At 33.5% G+C, this 25,743-nt stretch overlaps 1 protein-coding gene across 9 annotated transcripts in view; it reads left to right on the top strand.

The window, feature by feature from the left end:
• The window catches only part of LOC128989922 (uncharacterized), a 147,024-nt gene that overhangs the window by 67,019 nt on the left and 54,262 nt on the right, over positions 1 to 25,743 (top strand). For 6 of the 9 annotated variants that reach the window (XM_054412064.1, XM_054412062.1, XM_054412060.1 and 3 more), the window contains exons 2-9: positions 4,691 to 4,873; positions 10,709 to 10,849; positions 14,776 to 14,808; positions 17,143 to 17,325; positions 17,686 to 17,829; positions 18,831 to 19,013; positions 19,320 to 19,451; positions 20,798 to 20,980. In XM_054412064.1, coding sequence (XP_054268039.1) covers positions 4,691 to 4,873; positions 10,709 to 10,849; positions 14,776 to 14,808; positions 17,143 to 17,325; positions 17,686 to 17,829; positions 18,831 to 19,013; positions 19,320 to 19,451; positions 20,798 to 20,980 — 1,182 coding nt within the window. The remainder of the gene's footprint in view (positions 1 to 4,690; positions 4,874 to 10,708; positions 10,850 to 14,775; positions 14,809 to 17,142; positions 17,326 to 17,685; positions 17,830 to 18,830; positions 19,014 to 19,319; positions 19,452 to 20,797; positions 20,981 to 25,743) is intronic. The other 3 variants (XM_054412065.1, XM_054412061.1, XM_054412059.1) reach the window with 1 other exon arrangement.

Here is a 25,743-nt window from a genome sequence, read left to right as displayed (position 1 = left end):
ATTTAAGTAATGAAGACAAGTAAATAGGTTTGACTATTTCCTAATAATCAGTGAGTAACATTTGTATTTTATGTTAGATTCTTGTATATCTATGGACGTAAAATGTAAGAAGGGTTTTAAAAGTAAATACACTTCAAACTAAGAGTATTATCAAATTAAATCAAGCTTGAATTACAAGAAAAATAATTGTATTAATATAAGCAGTTAAATCCAGTTGTCTTTTTAAAATGATTGATGGATGTAAAATTATTTCACAATAATCTAAAGAACCACAGTATACTCATCCGTGTCCTCTTCACTTTATGAAGCACGGGTATATAGCAGTTAGCGGAAAATCAAATCAAATTGGTTTTCATTCTATCAGAAAACACCTGCTAGTGTTCTCGAAGAGGTTATTTTGACACTGTTTTGTTTGGCAAAGTGCCAACATTTATTTCATTCACTCCTTCAGTGGTAGCATTTGTATAGTTTGGTCTTTGTATTGTAAAAGCGTACAACATTTACTTATTTTTGTACAATATGGTTTAATACATTGCACTTTATTTTTATTATTCTCATGGACAACATTCTAGTACCAGCTGGTAATATAAATAAATCTGTCTGAATGATATGTATACACTAACATAATTCCATTACATGTACACATTGTACATTATCTATCTTATTAAAACGTTACAAGGTTTTTTAAATTTCACGATTCTGAATCAACCTCTTGACAGATTTTCATAATTATCGTGTTGAAAGGAAGGGAATATCAAAGCCATAATTTTATTTTAGGGTTTCAGTTTTTCAGAAATTAAGTTTTAATCATCAAAAAGTCTAGCAGCCGACTCTAACAATTAAAGTAGTTTCAGTGCTGGTTTAACTAACAGCTGGTTTCAAACTGTCACTGAAATGTTTATGTTACAAGTTTAAAAAAAATATTGGTCGGTGTTTGTCTACATTCTGTTTCACTTTAAAATGTGGTTTTTCTTTGATACCGTAAAGGATCTGCGATCTGCGTTATCAGGAAATGTTGTATCGTAAATGCAATCTCTGCAAGTATAGGTTTATGCCATGAAAATTAAAACTCATGTTTGGGAAAATATTTTTCCAGCAAACTGTCGCATAATTGTTTAAGATATAAGTGGTTTACATGTTGTTAATTCATTTTCTTGATGTTTGAACCAAAATTTTGGTTAGTAGCCTTATGAAAATGTCAACCGGTGTTATGTAGTCAACCTTATCTCCACTCTCCAGGCCTATTTTTACTTTTTTGAAATTAAGATTTTTAATGGTGATTTCCTTATACATAACGGTAACATAAAAATTTCTCGGAAATGGCATGAACTAATTTGAAAAAAATTAGTATGTTAGAGTCCTTTAAATTCTGAACAAAATGATACAAATCCCATTGTTGAGTGGAACTCTGTGTATGATGTATAGTTGCATGTAGAAGGTTTGGTTATGTTAGGTAGTCGGTATATCAGCTATAATACAATCGCCATTTGAATTTGTTATTGCAAATTACGTAGGTACTCATCGGCGTCAGGTTTTCGACTTGATTACTCATTTTGAATATATTTGTAATATTTCGCCGGTATAGGTCTATTTGTTTATTATGTTGTACACACAGCTATTACCTTCGGTATATTTTTTCATATTCTTAATGAACAAACCCATCAATAGGCTACACATAAAATTAACTAACCTAAATTTTTTTACTTTAACTTAATTACGAGAAATAGAAAAATTTAACTTGAAAGCTGATTTCACCTCTGCCCTAAACTGAGATTGACTTCAAGATGTTGGGACTCCAGCTCTTTCCCGTGATGGTCTACCTCGCTACAGGGACTAAGCCTTCAGTTCGCTTTCTATCCGCGATCGTCGCCATCTTGAAATCTTGCCCGGCCGTCCATTTTTGGAGATGGCACACTAGGAATAGCTAGGAGGTGACTGCTCTTCGGCAGCCGTGGCTCGCTACTATCCATTCTGCAAACATATATTTCTTCACATATTTTTCTCCTGTATTGTTTCATATTTAAATTTTTGTACTTTGGCGAATCGTATTAGTATTGGTCTGTTGACGATATTGATAAGGGAATGTTTTTTATCATGATTGCCATTTCATTTCATCGAAGTGCTAAATTTAAAAAAAGTTTGCAACTGTCACATTTTTACGGTAAATAAAAATGCTTATTTACATATGTTTAGTACAGTATACATCTCCTCGATTTAACATCAAAATTGACCTTAAATTGATTGTCTAGTTAGGGTTCAGCAAAAATCCAAAATCTCTTTAAACCACGCAAGAAAAAAACTCAAAAATCAATCTCTAAATGCTTATGTTTCATGGTAGTTTTTACTTGTAATGCGAGATGTGAAAGTAAATAATATATTTAATCTCAAGCATACATTTCCAACCATTATTGAAAAATTAAATAGTCTCGTACACAGCTGAGGAAAGTAGTCTATAACATTAATTTTTATAGTCAAGCAAACATAGAGTAACGCATGTTTTCAATCTGGGCTGCCAAGGCTAAAAATAACATTTGTAATGTGATTTCACAGCTCATTGCCTATACTAGAAGACATATTAGTTATCAGTTAAATGACAAAAAGATGCCCGTTACATTTTTGGACCAATCTCTATGTTTTTGATATAATTAGTTTTAAATATGTATAAACTTCACATAGCTTATAAGTACCTAAAGTACCCTCTAACTTTCAAGAAGGAGAGCAAAGAAAATTAACCAAACATCATGCACCAACACAGGGTATAAAAATTAATCTTATCTAATAAGTTTCCACAACACCTCCTGTTTTTAATTTTAATTTTGTGTGTTTAAATGCTTATGGACAGTTAAATATTTTTATTATAACATATAAATTGCAAAAATATCACTTCCTAAAATCAATCTTTAGAAAACCCCATGAATGGAAAGATCAATTACAAAAATGGCATTTTAGTGTACAAATTATATTTTTTTTCTGTCAGGGATATAACTAGCAACCTTTTGGAAGGAAAATATTAGACAGCAATTTTTCTACTTGGCTAACTAGTCCATTAAAAAATCTTGACTAAGCTTAAAATAAAAAAAACCGAATCTCTTATTAAAACCACCTTTAAAAGATAGTGGAAATTAATTATTGCAATTAAATGTTGATCTCGTATTCCAGCAAAGTGTAGTTACTTTTCTTGACCTTACTATAAAAGATTTTAGAAAAAAAACACTTATAAGTATGATAATGCTACAATTTATAAATTTTTGTGAGATTGAAAAATAATGCATTTTTAACAAAGCAGTTAGATTTTTTTATGTAAATCTTTGATCTACACTTAATTGGTAATTTAAATAGGAAAAAATTACAAAATATGGTGGTTCTGTACTGTATTTGTATACTGAAACAAAATTAATAATTTATTGGTTGAATATCATTTAAATCAAATCAAATCATTTATTGTCCATAAACATATAGACAAAAGTCAGTTTCAAATAGACCTAAAATAAAAAAATACAATTTTAGTTAATATAAAAAACAATAAGAATACCTGAGATCAACTTAGATCACTCAAAATGTAAGTTCTTCCAAATTGTTATGCCAAATTGGGGTTTAAGTCTGAAATTTTTGATGAATACAGTCGTATTTTAATTAGCCAATTCTTAAAAGAAATTTTGAAATAATAAAATAAATACTCACTATTTTACTTTTACTTTAAAGTAATAAAAACATTTTTTTGACATACAGACAGATACAATTATGATACAGATTCGACAATACAAGATCTTAAAGTTGTGAGAGGTTGTCTAGATTTATAGCTACGAGAAGAGCCAGCTCTTGGTTACGGTACTAACTATTTTTGGAACACCAGTAAACTTCCCTGGTAAATAAATAAAACCACACACATTCTGTTTTATGAAGTCCATCATTTACCTGCATTGCTTAACAGTAGCAATCTTTCTGGAACAGGATTAGGATTTCAAATAAATCATTGATGAATTGCATAAAAAATTTATAAACTCTGTTATTATTTGTAATTTCTAAGTAAAATAAAAAAAGACATTGTTATAATTTAGCCACTGAGTTTGGAGACATATGATATAGCCTAATATTATTCCATTATATTTAGCTATAGCAAATTTCCCATTAGATTATACTAGGTGAAACCCGTCGAAATCGACGGTTAGGGGCCTCCTCGTTTATATGGTCGTGTGGCTTGATTGGCAACAAATAATGCAAATGAAATAGCAATGTGGTAGGAAAAAAACATACTGCAAATTGGCTGTTAAGTAGATATTGACGTTTACATGCATTGTTAATCAACGTATCTTATAAAGGATAATGTGATCTAGAAAAGGAATATGACCTTTCTGTCATGACAGTAGCTGCTTAAATAGTAAATTTTTGTTATACTCCGCGCCAAAGCTGGTGGCGGCTGAGGGATTATGACCGCCAGGTAGGACTACATATGTCAGACCTGCTCACCGACCTGGCCGTCCTAATCCCTTAGCCGCCACCAGCTTTGGCGCGGAGTATAAATACCTCGTTAGCGAGATATCAGCCTTTTTTTGTATCAACACCAACTGAATCCTTAAAATCACTAGGTTCACAAGATAAACTGTAAGGAAATTAATTGCTACTAAATTTCTATTTCAAAGGGATTTGCAATAAAAATTACACTTTGTAACATTATCCTGTGCTGTTTCAGATGCGAGAAGTTGTATAACATGTGATAAAGTGTTAGAAGAATTAGAGAAGATTGACGATGACACGGACTCATTCGGTGTGGACTTTGTCAAGATCAACGACAAAAGACTGGCCAAGCACTACGGGATCAAGAACTTCCCCGCTCTCACCTATTTCCGCGAGAAAGAACCCATCATCTATGAAGGTATGTTAGCTTGAGTTTAATAACCAACAATTAAAGGGATTTTTAAATTCAAGATTTTAGAAAATACTTTATTAGTAATGACAAATAATGGTTAAACATACCTCGTCAGAGTATTAACCATTTTTTGTCATATTAACGCAATCCTGGGGCTATGAAAATGAATTTTAGTAGAAATGATTAGTAAAGGGATTGAGTTCAGTCTAGCTTCCCTGAGAATTAAGCCCAGTTACCTCGAGGCAAATACAAGTTAATATACCGGATGTTTCAAAAATAAGTTTCCCGAGTAAGTGTATTTGTTTGAAGCAAATAATAAATAAATTGTATTCACAATACGGTATAATTTTATTGAAACTAAATTTACTGCTACAGACCATAAAGCTTTCTATAGACTTTTCATTAACTTAGGCCTACAAAATTCCTTTGGCTAATAAGTTAGCCCACATTGAACCCAAAGTCATTTCTTTCCTAATAAAGATAATTCCTAATTTGTGTTTTATTTCTGTCTAATAAGGTAAGTCTTTGTCTTAATCTTATAATTATGAATTATTTTAAGAATAAATAGATTTGATAAGTTACAATATAAAATTTATTAATGAAATACAAATATTAGATAAGTTGTTGGTTGAATTAGCTACAGGGTAAGTTAACAATGGTAAATTTTCAAAATGGTGGGGTTTCCAAAGTGGATGATATTATTCTAGGCTTATTGGGTTGGTTTCTTCTAAAGTACAGTACTAATACTATTTGAATATGAGCTCTTAATCTCAGGGAGGGGTGGTCGTGCCGGTTCGAATGATATATTAGGCTTCTTGAAAATGCAAATAATTTAATTTAGTTATTGTTCTGAAATAAGTTAAGCTAGGTTCATGATGCTATTAATATAATAATGTTAATGTCCAAAGAAAGATTCCAAATGGTTTCACTGAATTTAATGAAATAAAATAGAATTTGAAGATTAAATTTTGAATAAAAGTTCAATTTGAAATATGTATATATCTTGATGAGTTGAGTTTTGGGCCTAGTAGGCTATACTGATTAAATGTCCAATGAAGATTAAATGTGTCCTTAGTTAAATAAGATGGATGATGGTTACCAAATCTGGAGTGTCTGTCTTCTTATAAATTGGTACTCTTCAATGCACTTGTCCAATACTTTTGGATGATGAGAAATTTAAATTTTAGGTTTTACTTTGGGATTATGAATTTTAGTTTAAATTAAACACAATTTCCAATAGAATGATGTTCACACTGTGAAGAGTTGGCAGGATCTGGGGAGAGGCAATGGTAGAAGCCCAGGAAGTCCATGTCCATTGTTGAAGTGATGTACAGCTGGTTAATTTACATGAATGACACTTGCCACAGTAATTTTGATTTTCTTTGGATAATTTTGAAAAGTAATACTATATTTAAGATGTTATTACTATATTGCAATTTTCTTACAATTGTATGTTATTCTAAATAAATGATTATTGTTGGTTTTTGATGAGTACTTAATAGGTATGGAGAGAATTTGCATAAATATTATATTGTAACATAAAATAGGATGATGTTTCTGTGGGGTGATGGGATATTATATAACATTGAACAAAATTGGATAAAATAACACATTAACAAGGAGGAACATATTAAATAACTGATAACACATTATCAGGGGCATTAACAGACATTATGGGAGAAAATATACAAAATAAAAGAGAAATTAATGTTAATGATGAATGAATGACATGTAATATTACATTACATAGGTTGTTAACTTAAAATAATTGTTCAAAATGCTTTTCACTAACTTCAATGCATTTTTCCATTTTTCACAGTGTTTTTTTTTTTTTACACTTTTAACACAATTTTTGCATAGATTTTTATTGTTGTTTAAGGCTTCAAATTCTCTTGTGAATTGATTGGCCACCAAGGTCCTGCAATCTTACACCATTAGACTTTTCTATTTGGGGGATCATTAAAAATAAAGTTTTTGCCGAACAGTCCTTAGTTGTTCTGCAATTGAGAGCAGCCATTGCAAGGGAATTTGAAGCCTTAAACAACAATAAAAATCTATGCAAAAAGATAGTTTCAAGTGTAAAAAAAACCCTGTGAAAAATGCATTGAAGTTAGTGGAAAACATTTAAGTTTACAACCTATGTGTAGTGTAAATTCAGTTTCAATAAAATTATAATATAAATACAATTGATTGAGCGGATCATAGTAACCAACCATAGGAAGGTATAAATCTGAAATGGTACAAATCGCACCACAGGCCTTTTCCCTACGTGAATTTAAACTTTTGTTGTGTAGACATTCTATGTGTAGTGTAAATTCAGTTTCAATAAAATTATAATATAAATACAATTGATTGAAGCGGATCATAGTAACCAACCATAGGAAGGTATAAATCTGAAATGGTACAAATCGCACCACAGGCCTTTTCCCTACGTGAATTTAAACTTTTGAAAATTTAACATGGGCCTTATGGGTTAATTGGTTGTCATGACAATTAATTTACGTGAACCAGACTTATAATTGACTTTGAATACTGCAAATAGACATTCTATTTATGTGAACCAAATATACCATTGACATTGGATACTGCAAGTATATATCTCATTTACGAGAAACCGGTAGCATTGACTTTAGAAATGTTTTGGATTAATATGCTAGCTCTGCTCAATATTGCAAGCAGACAACTGCATTGAATACCTAGTTTATTATTTGCTTCAAACAAATACACTTATTCGGTAAACTGATTTTTGAAACACCCGGTATAGTTAATATGGTAAAGTCTTGATTATTGGCAAGGTTGGATAAGCGGAAACATCAGATGATGCAGATTGTAATAAAAAAACCTAGGTAAAGATATTAACATCTTTAATTGAATAAGATTTTTCTCCTGATAAACTTATACAAGGCTTCAAGTTTGTCTTTCATTGATACTACTTACTCTCTTTACAACTCTTTTATGTTCCTAACTTTGTAACACTTTGTAACTATCTTCGCAAATAACTTAAAAACATAACTAATAAAGTAAAAACACCACTTTTGTAACTAAAATAAAAGGAAAATCAATAATCGTTTACTCAGCTACAGTTCTTATGGTTGTAATGTAATGAGACTAAAACTAATAAGGTAAAAGACTAGTATGCAGGTATGATGAGTTTTGTTTGTATGATATGCAGTGTGCTAAAACAATAAGAAAATAAAGTCAGAGCAAGGTGATATCACGGTAAAGAAAGGCCTAAATAACAAAGATGGTTGGGTAACCAAAGGTAATATAATCGAGACTCTACCATTTTGGAATACCCGTTACATACCTTACAAGAATTGCAAAACTTTTAATTTTTGAATAATTGTCTCCCTGAATACAGTAAAAACCTTTGCTTTGGGTGAACTTTATGACCAACCATTCTAATGATGCATGTGAAATAAACAGTCTAGCTTGGCATTTGAAATATTAACAGTTGGTACATATACTACAACACTTATTTGAAGTCCTCAGTTTCTTTAATTCAGTTATGATTGTGCATACAGCTCTTGGGTTTGGTTCTGTTTTGCTATCCATGGCATTCTTTGATTTCATTTCATTTCTTCATTTCAAGCATTTCATTTCATTTCAAGCATTTCATTTCATTTCATTTCATTTCTTGGGTTTGGTTCTATTTTGCTATCCATGGCATTCTTTGATTAGCACATTGGAACTTTTGGTTGAACAGCTAAACATAGAATGTTTTTATGGCTAGTGTAGTCAGATGTGTTCAATGTTTGTTTATTCCTTAATACAAGCAAGCATCACTCAACTCATCTTTTATAGCATGTGTAGGCCTATGCTGTCATAACCAAAACTTGATAACATCATTGCTGATAAAATAAAATTTATTGATTTTAATATAATATTTTTATTTTTACACTAAGTATAAATCATTTAGTTTTTTTTGCCAACCACATACTTAATCCTAACATAACAATTCTAAGAATACATGACAGTTTGCACGTGACTATGGGCCCAAGAGGTATTTAGACTCTCCCACATTCCTTGCTAGGGAATCTTTCTCTTCCTTTCACTCCCATAAGACCTAAGTCTGGGCCCATTCACTATAGAGGCTCTATAAACATGCCAAATCAATAAAAAGTGTACAGGTAGATGAAAAGATAAAGCAATTTGAAAGCAACAAACACATATGACATTGCACATTTTACATCAGTGCCAAGCGGAAGAAAAACTATTAATTTGATCCGTGTACAAATGTCAAACGTTAAACTGCAGATTGGGCAAACTGCCACATGACATACATTCACATGTTTCTGTTACAACCGTAACTGTCTAGCAGCTGTTTGTTTTAGTATTATGACTGATTCTGCTGGAGATTAGCCCAGGCAAATTAGACTTGTAGCTAGCTCCTAAAAATTGGGGGAAAGCTGGCAATTGTTTTAATCTGCTCTGCAGATCCTAAACAAGCTAAAAATGAGTTTGTGACGGATTCTGAAGTGAGCTTAGTGTATGGGAGGCAAAAACTAGGGCGATTTTGCTCATATTTTAGTTTTTTGCTTATAACTCAAAGTGTTTCCATACTTTTCAAACGAACATTAAATTCCACGTCGAATGACGTTAAAGTGATTAAAATCGGTTCAGTCGTTCTGCTACAACAGGTTGTCAAAGTTCAGTCATTTTAACCGAAAACTTTAGCATACACTGCCATCTGGCGGAACACACTGTAATTATCAACAATAGGATGACAAGGAGAATGTTAAAATTACTGATCTTATAAATATGCTTAACAAATATATGTTCTAAAAGCTATCAAAATTTTGTGACGACTGCATCAGTACCGGTAGTATTTTTGTTATAAAATGATGAAGTCGCCCGTTGAAAAACCTGTACTTTTTTCATTCAACCCGCTGAAAGGATCCAAAAGGGGGGGGCATCCGCTTGCGATAAGATATTTACTAATTTTATTATCGAGTAGGGAAAGAAGTTATTACCCTGTAAGGGAAGACATAAGACATAAGCCCAGGACCACTTTATTTTTTCATTAGGCCCCTTAAGGAACACAAACTAAAATTACCTCAAAAGAACATGTAAAGTGACAATCAAAGGTTGGAAATCAGCAAGACTGGTATACTCAATGGAGGATTTTATTTACAAATACAAATTTTTCCCCCACAGAGTCACAGAGTAATACTCGGTTTGAAACCCTAAGCAAAACTGAAATACATATTTTTGGGTAAAATATTTTGTAGTTCTCTTTGTTATGTCGTTTAAAGGGTGGGGTTGGAGCATTCCTGAGTAATTACGCGGTATAACAAACCTCAGGTGGGCTCAGGTACCTGCCACCCTCGCAGGGGAGTTTTGATTAGGGGATTAGTAAACCCTTTTGGTCGAGATGGTATGTGGGGGAATTTCGGTGTGCCGTTGTGGATAAGGTTAGTCCTACTAAATCTGTGTCAGATCAATTTAACTTTTTGTAGAAATTACGTTAATCGTGAACCTTTCCAATCACAACTAGTATCTGTCTCGGGGTTTCCATTAAAGGTTTAAGTGGAAAATATTTTTTAGAGATGAATGTATAAAAGCTCTATTTAAAGAAACTCTTCATCACCTTTATTGATGTTTCCTTGTTTAATAGAAAAAAATCATGATAGATTAAAATTAGTATATACAGAATACTACAGAATACTTCCAGTATATGCAGAAATATTTTTACATATATCATTGGGGTTCTTGTTAGTTTGATGAAACATTGCCCCGCCCACAGTAGAAAGACAGCGCTGACACAACGTGTACAAGGTACTAGTTTGCAGATGTTTTCACAAATATGATAGTACTAACTATTCCTGTTCATTTTCCTAGGTGATCTAATGGACGAGGAGGGTGTCCTGGACTTCCTGACAAGTCTGGAAGCGATGGATCTACCCGACAGGATAGAGGACGTCAACGCCAGAATCCTCTTGAAGATTGTAGAGGACACTGACTACGTCGCTGTTCTATTTTGTGAGTCTTTTTGTTTGGTGGAGCTGTTAGCACTTTTGTTAAAAAAATCATGTAATAGGATTGCCTTGAAGAGATGGATATTTTAATCATTCTTGGCCCACTGAAGAGGGAACATTCCTGTTTGGGTAAAAAATATATAATCAGCTGGCTTATGTGATTTTCTGGGATAAGCAATTGTCTTGTACAGTTTTAAATTTGTCAGACACTTCCTACATGTTGACTATTATTTTGTCAAACATAATCTCTATTCATATTCATTTGAGATGGGCTCATCACCTTTGTGCGTATTTAACCCAATTATGATGCCTTGTGTAGCTTTGTTATTGACTAAGATCAGCTGTTTCATTAGTCAGGACAATTTAATTGAAATCCCAATGATCAATTACAGTTGGACCCAGTTTCAAACCATCAAAAAGCTACACACTTTACTCAGGATCGAACCAGCGAGCACTATAACTACTCTAGTTTTCCCCTACTAATTTTCACAAATAAGAGTGTTCTCACTCCCTCAAACAAGGTTTGAACAATGAAATACCAAATTTGATCAATGGGACATTTAAATTACTAAACACAAAGGCAGAGAAAAATAATAATAATTACGCTATAAAAGGTTGAAACAATGAAGCAGTAAGATATGTTTAGTTTTTAGAGAAGAGTTTTTAAGAGCTTGAGGAAATTATTACAAGCAAAATAGCCGTTACATGTTGCAGACAGCTCGTGATGCGATTTAGGTCAAAAAACACGTATACAATACGAGCAATTGCAATAGGATTGCTGATTGATTCTCAGCTTTTGTCATAATATTAGCAATCCCTAGAGTATATTCACATTTTAAATAAATAAGCTCGAAATAAAACCGCTATCATTCCAAATAACATTTGTTTTCAGATAATTTAAGGATAAAATGTTGCTATCTGTCTATTGTCATGTTAACAGGTTCAAATTATTTTATAACAGAAACTTTACCCTGACCGACAATAATTTAAATCACTAAATACAATTTGCCAAGTTTGAGGTAATATTATGTTCTTATTATTGGAATGACTCTACATTTCTCCTTTTTGGCTGACTAGCTTAGACTACTTCTCAATATTCTTTTGTCAGTTTTAAGTTCATTCTAATCTGGAGCCAAAACTAAAATTGAAAACAAAATATCATTTCATCTGACTAAAATTAGAATCATTCTTTTGAAATTAACTCCCACCCCACTACTCTTTATACTGGGTAGCAAACATATTTCAAAACTTGCTAACAATATATTTAAACAAACAGATTTAGGGAAGCTTTGCAGCTATTGGAACTACCGAATAGTGGAATGTATTCTCTGTGTTAGTGCTGATTAGTAAGTACAAGGTTTAGTTTAGTGTATAGTGTATACTGACTTCAATAGTGTATAGTTTAGTTGTGACTTGTGTTATATGATTTTCTTGACAGATATTTAGTTTCCTTTGACAACTAACTAGTGTGTTATAATCATTCAAGAATAAAACTGCTTAAAATATAGCAGCAAGGAGGTAAAACTGGTCCATTAAAACTACATAAAAACCATTAAAAAACGACATTTGTGTAAATCCAATATCTCAATTTTAATCTATGAATTGTATCTGTTCAAATTAATTTACTTGTGCTAAAGTATATTTTTTTATTTAATAAAGATTTCCTACTCTAGCAAGTTCTTGCTGCTTATACCTAAATTTGAGTTCCATCTCAACTCTATGATTCAGTTTCAGTTCAAAATTAAATACTATAGTACCTAAAGACCGAGCTTTGCTCGGGAAACTTTATCACTACACTATACTTGGAGAGTATTCTTTGGTCAATGTAAATCTATCCCAAAAATATTAATTTGTAGTCTTATAAAAAGATAGGGCATTTGCCAGGAATTATTAAGGAAATTGACAGGTTTTATGTGTCTCTATGGACTTATTTAAAGGTAATTTGTAGTCTATTTTTTCTTGACATCTATTTAACTTCTATTAAAATAATAGTATCATAGTTTACTGAAATTATGAGAAGGAAGAGTTTATAACAATTTGTTTGGTTCCCCTAAACGGCCCAAACTATAGAAAATACCCAGTATTTTTCACGCTGAATTCAAAAAAGGCTATCAGCAGTAAGAAAATCTCCTCACCTTCCTTCCTTTGAAGTATTAGTCACTGCAAGAACTTGGACTCGCTCCGAAACCAGAACCGGAACTTAAAATGTAATAAGTTACAATTTTCCGAACACTCGGGACTTTCCGACTGAAAACGATTACATTTTTTTATTTAGCAAGAAGATCTCAGTAAAGAGACAAATTATTATCAAACTTTTATTAGTATATTCAACTTTTTAACAAATGTTGGTTAACTTAGGTGTTGGCTATTTTAAGACCAAAATTAATCTCTTGACATTTTATAAATCATCATCTAATGTAGGCCTACACTAAATTATGTACAATGCTCAAGTATATTGATGGATTAGCTTCTAAAGCAAGTTTAGGCATAAGCATTTGTCGGTTTGCAACATTTGTCGACTGGCGACACGCTACGGCATCATGGCATGCTGATCCAACCTTTATCCGATTCAATTTGATTCGATGCATCGATTTGGTCCTGATGCATCGATTACATCCCGATGCATATATAATACTAATTTATAATTTTAGACTATTTAAAAATGTATTTATTTCACAGTTAATTTATCAAGTAATGTTTTATTATAAAGTGTTCAATTTTAAGTTTTAATTAATAAGTTTTAACTTTTTGGTAAGCCTTCTTACTGATCTCTGTATTTTTTTATGTTTAACACACACTTTTATTAATTACAACATTTTTATTTTTAATTTTTATTTCATATTTATTTATTACATAATATCATGGATCTACCTATCAAATAGATATTCTAAATTGTTAGTGAAGTCTGGATTTTCTTAGGCCAACCATAAAATTAGCAGTGTCCATCAGCAGAAGGTTAGGTCAGCAACTTAGAGGATAGTTCATAAAACATTTTATTTAGTATTTTTTTTTACTTTGACCTTTTTCTAAGGTAAATATTCCATTACAGAATCACAAGTTGTAAATAATTTTGAAAGAAAATCATGCCGTGCTGCATAAAATCCCATCGATTCGAATCGAAGTTCTTTGAATCGAAAAAAAAACCTGCATCGCACAACCCTATTTAATCGCGCAGTAAGTTTTGATAAACCAATTTGTTCTGACCACAAACTCCCATGCTGTGAAAAGCCAATTCTGAACACTGGTATACTGTTTTTAGTTCTGTGTATTCAAATTTACAACTTGTAGTTTACAACTTGAATTAGCAGTCTCTAATTTAATCTAGTGTTTAGAATTTTGTCATCATGGTAGTATGGTTTTTACTTTTTAGTTTAGAATGTAAATAATTTTATATGTTTGTTTTATTATTAGCAAAACTGAAAATTAGTTTCTTTCTTGGAACTGTGATAAACTTAAAGATTAATTGACATTTTCTAACAGGTAGCAGGTACTGGTTTTTTTTAAATATTCAATCCTTCTGGACTTATGATCTTCCAAACGGATACATGTTAATTCTTTACTCCTGTTGCTAAATTAATAGTTTTCCCTGTTTGAAAATTACGAGTAATTTGGCGACTTTGTCACGGCGAAAAGTCATGGCACTACTAAACCCGCACAGCCTCTTCAACTATTACTGTACAGATTTTATTGCTGTATTATTTTATTATCCTTTATTTAAATGTTATACTGTAGTTAGTACAGTTTACACATTTTGCACACACATAACATTTGGTTTTGAAACATGCCTATTAAAAAAAAATAAATATATATTCTGATTTTTACTATTTTCATTTTGGAAAGGGCTTGAAAATCAATTTATATGTGCACAGTTCCAGAAAGTTGTTAGGTGTTGGCTATGTACACAGCTTGTTCTAACCATTACATGTTTAGGTCCAGACATGTGTGGTCCTGGCCCTGGCTCTAGTAAGTAAGCTCTCTTCATGGTTCTCTCTTTCTCACTCTCTCTGTCTCTTTTGCTCTCTTGCTTGCGTCTCTTGTCTCCGTAGAAGTAGTCACTAGTAGTCCTCAGTAGTTCCTGTACGTTCCTACATATCACTCTGACTTATCACTTTCATCCTGTATTTGGATTTAGCACCTGTTGAGTAGCTTGGGCAAACTGGATGCAGCGAATGGTGGGATTCAGTTTTAGCATGAAAAGGTCGTATTCAATACTTCGTAGGAACTGAGGCCAAAATTGATGTGTGAGGAAGGCTGCAATACTCGCTGGCAAAGCAGTTCATGACTTATTTTAATTTTGGTTTGGTTTTTAAAGTTGATATTGTATGCTATGATCTGACCACGCATCTATTTCAAATTTAAATCTTTAGTTTTTATTTTCAATACTTCAAATCACATATTTGGTGATCTTCTGCTTGTGCAAATCGCTTGTGCCCTACTGCTATATTTGCAAAGTATTAATAATTTTTTCTTCTCTTTTGGATTATTATTTTATCAATTTTGCTTTAACAGTATTTTTGATTTTTAAAATACCATTTTTTACTCAATGAGTTTGATAATCTCTGCTAATAAGCTGTAAAATCACAAAGATTTTTAAATATTAACGATGTTCTAATTTGTTTAGTAGTAAAATTTAACATTATTTGACATTAAAAAATATATCATGAACAGCAATGATATTATGTTGGTGCCTAAGTATATTTGAGTTTTGTTAATAATATTTAATATAAAATTACTTTTGTGTTAGACTGTATTTTTTGTTTAACCGCAATCCTGTGGAATCCATACAAATTGTACCACATTTTTTATAAAGAATGCTTTTCTCTACTAGTCCCCTGTCAAATGTACATATACAGGCTCCCGTGTGCTCCTTAATGAGGCAGGTGTGGGAGTAGTCTTAATCTCTTCGTTTGACCTTGGAGAAATACAATTTCGATGGTGGCACTCTTGAAAATAGTGCGTTTGAACGCTGTGGGTAAAAAACAAAATGGCCGCCATCGCAAACTTGTTTTCTTACTTATATCAGTAACCGTTAGAGTTATGAAAATTGTTGATACCAAAATGTAGCTATTTTAAATCTGCACAAAAAAGATTATTACAGTTTTTATGTAGGATCAACCATTCTTTCATAAAACATAATTTTATATTTTTCATAAATAAAATTAATCAGGGTGGATGTAATGTCCCAGGACAGTTAAATATTTCAAAAAGTAATAAAGGGTGTTTCAGTAAAGCGTGATGGGCTATGCAGATTCAGATTCTATGTGCAAAAATAAGAAGAAAATGTTGTATAACATTGTTTCGATTTCGGCTTAGTTAAGCCGAATTCCGCCATTTTGTATTTTTTGAAAATAATTCATAACTCAAAAGCCCTTAGAGATATTTTTATGAAACTTGGTATAAACTTTAAGTCTACAACTATAAACATTCTCCGAAAAAATCTTTGATCAGGCTCTTGGAATTTCAAATTGGCGGCCATTAAAATTCTTTATAGTCAAATTCCATGAAAACCAGCAATTGAAACAAGACTTTGAAACACAATATGTTAAGTCCTTTTTATTACAAATCGAACGACACTTTATTTGCGAAAATCGGATTATAAATAAAAAAGTTATGTTACTTTTATTATGTTTTTGTCACTAGTTTCTATGGAATTTAACTTTGTGATTTCAAAATGACTGCCATTTTGATAACTACTATTTATAATAAAAGTTACATAACTTTTTTATTTATTATCCGATTTTCGCAAATAAAGTGTCATTCGATTTGTAATAAAAAGGACTTTAAATAATGTGTTGCAAAATTTTGTTTTAATACCTGGTTTTCATGGAATTTGACTTTAAACATTTTAAATGGCGGCCATTTTGTTTTTACCCACAGCGTCCAAACGCACCATTTCCAAGAGTGCCACCATCGAAATTGTATTTCTCAAAGGTCAAACGAAGAGATTAAGACTACTTCCACACCTGCCTCATCAAGGAGCACACGGGTGTACATTTGACAGTGGACTATACAAATATTTTTCAAGTTTTAAAATTTTCTTAAACAAGAAAATCTTTGCTAGTCTTGAATCAAGTGAATGTCATTAGCATTTCAGTCATCTCAACTTAAACTCATATATATACAATGAACTACATCTTGAAATAGGCAAATCATTAAACATTAAAATTCAAAAATTACCATAGTGGTGTATCATTTGATAATATCATGATATTTCAGAATCTCGCTCTCGGGTGTTTACAGGCCACAGATGGGCTCTTGTTGTTTACATTGTGTATTATTACACAATATTTATTTTAGACAAACCACAGTGCAAGAAGTGTCAGAAGGCGTTGCAAGAACTGGAGAACATCGATGACGAGGCGGATCAACTGGGCATTGGCTTCGTGAAGATCTGCGATGAAGACCTAGCAGACGAATACAACCTAGGAGAGCTGCCGAAACTGGTCTACTACCGACATCAGATACCCATCATATATGAAGGTAAGAAGTTTGGTAGACAAATTAAAACTGCTTTGATTGCTATACATTTAGTACGTTCTATCCCCGATAGAAGGGTTCTGGATAAAACGTGGTGAGCAAAGCAAAAACTTTTGAAAAACCTGTTTTACAAAACTATTTACCATTACCGGATTTGTTTAAAAAATTATTTTTGTAAATGGCGTATTATAAATTAGAGGTTAAGCGTGAGTAGGTGTCTTGTGGCCCTTGGTTTTTCTGTGTGAATGAATTATGGAAAATTTAATTTTACGTAAAAAGTAAGAAGTTGCGTTTTATAAACCTTTTACTGTATCTCAACTGAAAATATCCAACAAAATTGTTTTATATTGTTGTTGATTGTAGGTGAGCTGACCCGTGAGGAAGATGTGCTGGAGTGGCTTGTACAGAACAAATCAACCGGAGACGAGGAAGACGTCATCGAGGATGTGACCGCCAAAACTCTGGAAACTCTCATTGGATCCATCGATAATCTTGTTGTCCTCTTCTGTGAGTATTTGGAAACTAGTGTACCGGTAAATAAATAAATAAATAAATAAAAATGTCTTTATTACTTAGCGTATCTCTAAAATATATAAGTTTTTCAGAACAACTTTTGTATGATAAATAGGTTACATACGTTATAAATCCGACAAACAGCTAATTTTTATTGAAGGTGGTCTACATGTTTCGGCTTGTATCGGCCATTGTCAAAACATCGCAGTTGGATGGTGAAATCCTTGTCATTGTTTCCTACTAAAAGTACATACATAAACACACATAGACAGACGAAGAAATTACGAAAACGAATAAAACTCTTTTTTTGTCAACTTTTGTCATTAAACTACGGTACCTACAACTAAACATTTATATCTTTTATACCTGAAGCTTAATCCGTACTTTGCAATGGGTATGAGTTTAAATTAAAGAAAGGACCTAGTGGGGAGAAAAACAGCAAAGAAAAAGGTGTGTTCATTTGTTGTAACATTACAACTCATCATACCCAAAGGCCAAATAACCATAATCCGTTTAGGTTTAGGTCATACAGTATATGATTTAAATTAGTTTCTTAACATTGAGCTGTTTCTTTACTTAAAATTTACTACTGATTCCTGATTGAAACTGTCACTGAAGTTTGTGTGTTCTAGGAAGAAGGAATTTATTTATACACAACTAACTCAGTTCAGAAACGAGTTTTAGGCCGTTGAAAGCACACAACAAAGTTTAACTCACATTTGTTTCAATATTTCGTCCCTCCAAAGGTGCTTCATCAGAATGAAGTACTGTAGTAGGATGGAAGCTGAATTCATTGTGATTATGCCTATATTCCTAAGTCAAGAGACTTTCCCTCCAAAAAATAAATTTAAAAAATGTAACAAAACTTTAACCACTTAATCAATGAAAGCCACCGAGCAATGAAATTGTTAGGATACAAAAATAGTGGATCTGACTCTTGCTCACAGTTGAGTTGAAATTTATCCACCAGGTGTTTAGCAGTGAACGATTTCCAGATGACAATGATGATGAAGAATCGATGCAGGTGCTGGGAGAGCTAGAGAAGATCGATGATGATTGTGACAAGCACGGCATCCAGTTCGTTAAGATTGACGATGTCAAAGCAGCCAAAGACTTTGGTATTGACGAGATCCCCTCCATCGTCTACTTTGAGAAACAGATTCCGAACGTTTATGATGGTAAGTAAAGAAAATGGTTTTTATTGTATTGTTTGTAGGTGTGAGCTTTAACCTGCATTTTATACATACAAATTGTAAAATATAATCTCTGGTTTTGATCCATTCTGTTTTGACATTTTCATGTTCAAACTTCATATAACTCACAACACATTTGCTCACTATACTTTACACTTCGTCCATATTCATGTAAACAAACACTCGCCATTTCTGTCTAGCAATTTTGGTTACTTACTTGCATATGTTATTATTGCCAAGTTCCTGTGACATTTTGTATTTGTGTGTTTTCATGCTGTGTTCCTACTGCAGGTGACATTGAGAATGAGGATGAGATCTTGGAGTGGTTGGTAGATCAGCTGGAGCGTGATGAGATTGAGGATGTGACGGACGAAATGCTCGACCGGCTGGTCAAGGAGGGAAAGACCCTCACTGTATTGTTTTGTAAGTGTTTTAGGCTTATTTACTTTTTTATATAATATCACATTTAATACTTAGCATTTGTAACCATCCGAATGCACATCAGACAGCTCTATATAAAAAAAGTATATTTCACCACGAGGATATTTAGATTGATTCATTACGACATTAGCTCTATTTTAACAGCCAAGGCTAATCCAAGGCTCCAGTATCCTGGAGGGTCAAAACAAATTTTAGCTTCTGGTGTTTTTTCCACCCTTCTTTAAGCTCAGAAACCTCACAAACTGAACATTTCAAATATTGCTTGTCTTATAATTAGCTCTAAAAAAGGTTTCCAACAACACAAACCGCTTATTAGGTATCACTTCATCAACTTAAATTTATTATAATAAAATATACATTTTAACATGACACAAGCAAACTTGAGTATCAACATGATCATGCATATTTTTACTAGAAGTATTATCTTTGTCAAAATCTGTTTGCAAAAGAAGATATATACAGCTGATGTCTTTGACTCAACCTTACTATTTTATGCCCTAGGCATTTATAGAATACCATAGAATAGAATAGGCATTATTAATTTGTAGATTTTTTAGGACTCAGCCCCAAACCCATAAAAACTGCTGTTATCTGTGCAGAGTCAAAAATAGTATATTTCATTACTAGGGCGTAAATCGGTGCAACATCTTTTCAATACAAGCTCAAATTAAACTCGAAAAATGAGTGTGGGTTGGAAAGACACTTTTAGTCTGTGTGATGAATTAAGTTTTTCATATCTCTCTAAGTATTTCATATATAAGTTAGTCATATTACATAATTATTTAAGCAAATTAAGTTACTAGATGAATAAAATACTTTGTGTGTAAAGGTAAGCTCCCAAAATTACTCCTATTATTATTTTTTATATTGCTACTGTGGCAAGCAGGTGTTAAGTAAGACATTGAATATTTTTTTCTATTTTGATTTTGTTTGTGTTCATTGTACTATAGATAGATATCTATTGGTCAAACTATTGATATTGATATATTTATAGTTTTCTTAAATTTCCTTAGCTTTCAGTGCATTAAACTGTTTCCCCGCGTCATCCATCTTCTTAGATTCTAGATTCAATGTAAACAAAATTGAATGCGCTCCGGAACAATGCAACAATGATCTACATTAGATGTAACCTACATTTTCAATACAATCCATTGCTCACAATTGAAGTTAACAAGTGAGCAAAGTACTGCTTAAATTTATCGACTCCATCAGATTTTTTATCCCCTTAGGAAAAAAAAGAGCTACTTTAGACCCGCAACACGCATGAAAACGGCTATTTTTGCTGCAGTATGACAAGTAATTGTTTATAACTTTCCCTTTCATTGCAGACGACAATAACGATCGCAAGTCTCAGCGTGTTCTCAACGAGTTGGAGAACATTGATGACGAATGCGACAAGTTGGGCATTGTGTTCGTCAAGATCGACAACACAGAGGAGGCAAAGGAATACGGCATTGAGAAAATCCCGGCCCTCATGTACTTCGAGAAGGGCATTCCAATGATGTATGAAGGTGCAGTAAGCAAATTGGGCACAACACACTTACACACTCTGACCACCAAAGTTATAAACTAGTAACTGAATGCTGTTTAACCCTTTGAACTCCGTGAATTATTCGGTGATTTAATCTTGCCTATTTTTTTACGGTATGCTTTTCACTCATCTTATGGACATAAAAATGAAAAAAGGCTGTAACCGGTGTTCAGTAAAGATTGGCAAATAGAAGTAAAATGCCTGACTTGAGGTGCAACTTCCCATCAACTTCCGACTTCAACTTTGAGGTGCTGTCTATGACCAAGTGTGATAGTTCCAAACTTAAATCCTAAATCCTAGGTTTCAGCTCTTATCAGGTATTGATGAGTTGTAAAAGTTATGTTAGTTTTGCCATAGACAAATAGAATAAATATAGACTGTCAAAGGAAGGTTCCGGCACCCACTGCTAGGTTTGCCGTGTAATTACGGCACACACCGCTACAGGCCAGGAGCGCAGGAGCCGTATGCGACCAGCAGATGCTGCAGCGGTGTGCGCCGTAACTACAAGGCAAACCTTGCGGTGGACGCCGGAACTTACGCTAACCCCAGCACAGCTGACGGTCTATATTTATTCTATTTGTCTATGGTTTTGCATCTGATATATCAGAGGCTAGGGCTCAAAGGGTTAAATATATCTTTTAGGTACACTATAACAAGTTTAATTAGATATTTTAGTTTTTTAACCACTGTAGAGGGAGAATGTTCTGTAAAATTAGCTTAATTTTTTTTATGAAGACTTAATATGCTAAGCAAAAGTTTTCTGATGGGTTTAGATTTTAAATTTTGAGTTTCAATCTTAGAAAATTGTTTCTGGCGATCCAAAATCTGTTACATATTTATCCAACAAGCAGATCAGTGTTTAAAACCTGTTTAGGTCTTAGTTTCAAAACACTATGTCATTAATTATTATCAAAATTAAACAGTACTAGCTTGGTTTATTGGCAATAGTTTTAACATAAAAATACGCAAGGCATACACATACGATGGCTCAAAATGAGAAACTTATTTTAATTAACACATAGGCCTATTCTGCATACTGTGGAATGATACTACAACTATGCAGGATAGGTTTTTATATTAATAAAGTGTTTTTTATTTGTTGTCATCATTTATAGTAGTTGTAGATTATTTTTTGTTCAATTATTGTTTATGAAGTGGCTAGTGGCAGAGCTGAATTGCTTTGCTGTGTCTTTTATTCTTAAACGTGAGAAAACTTAATATTTGATTTTCATTTGAACATTTTAAGTCCTCTGCAATAATAGATATAATATAAGAGTGTTTCTTTGAAAATAAGTTATTATTTTTTTTTTTTGGCCCAACCCGATCTTGGCCCGAACAAATCTCTGACCCGACCAAGTCTTACGGGCCTTCCACTGGTCCTACCCGGCCCGAAAAATTCAGGGACCTGCAGAACCCTACTGATCGCTGGGGAAGACAAAATGTTGTTTCTAGATTTGTGCATTCCTATTTGGTTATATAACTAGGAGACCATTTATTGTTTATAATTATATCGTTTTATTTGGTTAAATGAGGTTTTGAATGACTGAAATAACAAGAAACTAATTGTAAACAAAACACAACCTCTACAGTCAGACATACAGAACTAACAATAAAATTAGCTTCAGCTGTTCCATAAGGATGACAAATCTACTAAGGGAGTACGTTTTATCCATGGTAATATTCCAAGCCCATACCCTATAGGCCTACTCTACTCAATTTTTAAGATAATCATTTTTTACAATAATTACAAAAATAATGTATTCTTTAATATAGACTAACATTTTTTGAATATCATGCTACAATCAGCATGGTGTGGGCATGAGCGATGGAACGTGAAGTTGTGTCACTCGCCACTTCGGGATGAAATTATAAACGACCCGTTGGTTTTATTGAGAATTTGAAGACTATTTATTGAAGTAGAACTATTAATAAACAATTTTCTTGCTCAAAGTTTGTTCCTATCACAAAACAAAATTTACAAGTTTGTAATCCTTATGGGTTTTTCGCTTAAAAAAATTTATTATTGATCATAACTAAAATATTTGTTCACCATTAGACTCTGTAGTTAATGCAGATTACAACGATATAAGTTTCATACGGACAACTGAATTGTGTAATTGTAGGGAAGCGTGTAAATGAGCAGTTTGTACATGGGCCACGCACTAGCTCGACCCTTGGAGTCTGCGCGGAACGTCACAGCCACACGGCAGTGGAACCACTTTGCTCGTTGACGTGAGCCAGCCCACAGGGCATTCTATAGCCCCGGTCTATTGGTAGAAACCGGCCGTCGCTGGTCCATATGAATGACAAATTTAGTACTATTGCGGTTGTGAACGTGTTATTTTTGTCAGAGGTTGGACGCCATATTATGGAAGATAAACATGTAGAAAAACTAAGTTTTAGGAACTAAATTACCTTTGGAGACTAACTATATAACTAACCCCTCAAATCAATGTTGTGATTTAATTTCCTTTAAACATGTGATTTATTCAGTGACAGGATCATGACCACCAAAATAATTGTTGCTTAACAATCATTGTCATAGGAAAGGCAGTCATTGATACAAGGAAAAAGGCAGACAAAAAATATTTTAAACTTATAATGAAACAGATGCTAGTGAAACTTATATATAACAAATGCTCAGGATAGAAAAGATTTCTGATATACCAAACCCTCAACAATCAATCAACTGATACATCAACTACCGTCAGCCTTCGACAAACCCACCTCCTAACCAAACAACCTTAACCTCACAAACAGTTGCGACAGGTCGCTAAAACTCGTAATACACGACATTCACAATAGACTGTACTCAGTACCAGTCAAAGCTTTTAATTTACATGGTTAAAGAGGACAAAGTCCTAGTAGTACGGCGGTTTAGCTAGGATATTATAAACTATTGTGCACTTTATGATAAAAGCACCAAATTTGGCACAGATGTAAACCGATGTAATATGATCAAACTTAGATGTGGAGCCATCGGCCAACTGCCCCCTAGCGGCCGTGGCGGCCATTTCTCAAAATGGCCGCTACTGTATAGACAAAATACAATAGAAGTAAGATAAAATTGTCAAAAAAACGTCCGATTTTGATGATATTTGGCACAAACGTGTAGGATAGCATCAGTGAGCTTGAACTAAAAAATCAGAATGATCGGACCATTGGATGCGATAGCACCACAAGTTTTATGGGAGTTGACATTTTTCAAAATCGGGTTTTTGCATTTTTTACAATAAAATCTTTGAATGATGAAATTAGGACTTATTCCATGTTAAAGAGCTTGAAAAACAAACAATTTAGTTTTTTGGATCATCAGCGTAGGTTAGATGGTTGTGGAGAAAATGTAAAACAATTACCTTAAAATTCCTTATGCTATTCTTATGGATACGTTGTCCTATGTTATTCTTATGAAGAATATATAAAATTACATATGAAGCTTATTTATGAATATATTTCGATGAAACTTGGTATTTGGCTTTATGTGGTTATAGTAAATAAATATTTGTTTAAAATACCCCAGTTGCAGCAAACCTGCATACTCAGCACAATGTGAAACCTGGCAATATATTAGCTACAGTAGTAAAATGAATATATTTTAAGTTAGTGATTTTATTACTTTCTTGATAAAAATCGGTTAGACATTCACTGAGTACGTAGGTGTTCGGTTACAGGGGTACTTTTCGACGTTTTTGTTTTTTGTTCCTGACTTTTGTATCTGTTATAAAAACGTCGTATCCGAGAAGTCAACGGTTTCCTTGGTCACAAGATGAGGGTTAAAATAAATGGACGGTGGCAGGACCAGAGGTTGCAAGGCTCATTGAAGAGTTTAAGTAATCTAACCAAGATCAGTCACAAAATACAAAGCATCTCAATCTTCTCTCGTCTGTACATTGGATGCCAGAACCGGGAGGGGAATCTAGACGAATTCTTCAGACATGAAAACCAAGATTTCCCTCCTGCACTATCGGATAGGGTTAGCATCCGGTTTGGTGTGAAGAGTGATCTTCTTGCATGTCTAGAAGACTTCAGTCCGCCTAGGTCTGAGATTCCTTCATCAAGCTGCATTGTCCTAGACGGAGCAGTCATAATCCAACTGCTGAAGCCTGCTACGACAAAGACCTTCAACGATTATGCCCAATAAGTATTTGTGCCTCACATACTCACATACTCTCAAAGCTTCATCACACCACGCGACTGGATCTAGTGTGGGACAGCTACATTAACAACTTGTTGAAATGTACAGCAAGAGCCAGGCGGGGAAGTGGGGTAGACGAGTGGTGGGTGGTTCAACTAAACCCAACAACTGGGCCAGCTTCCTCAGAGTTGAAGAAAACAAGACAGAACAGTTCGCTTTCCTCTCTGACGTCCTCTACGACTCATTACATCTTGCACACAAGGAGCTGTTCATCACTAAAGGAGATGATGTCTTGAGAAAGTCATCGCTTGTGGATACTTCATCACTGGCTCCTTGCAACCACGCGGTGGCCGACACCCGCATTGTGTTGCATGCCGCTCACGCTGCTCACAATGGCCACAAGACGATGCACATCTGCACAGTTGACACCGATGTTGTTGTCCTGGCAGTGGCACTGGCAAGTACCTTGAAAACGGAAGTTGATGTGTGGGTGTCCTTCGGCTGGGTTAAGACTTTCCGCTTCTTTGCGGCCCATGAGACTGCTTGGGCTCTGGGTCCTGACAAGGCAGATGCTCTACCGATGTTCCAAGCGTTGACGGGCTATGAAA

This window comes from Macrosteles quadrilineatus, unplaced genomic scaffold (assembly GCF_028750875.1).
Source record: "Macrosteles quadrilineatus isolate MER2022 unplaced genomic scaffold, UCM_ALF_1.0 Scaffold_3__2_contigs__length_128488019, whole genome shotgun sequence".
Lineage (NCBI taxonomy): Eukaryota > Metazoa > Arthropoda > Insecta > Hemiptera > Cicadellidae > Macrosteles > Macrosteles quadrilineatus.
Note: the sequence above shows the minus strand (reverse complement) of the source record. Positions and strands in the feature narration are given on the sequence as shown.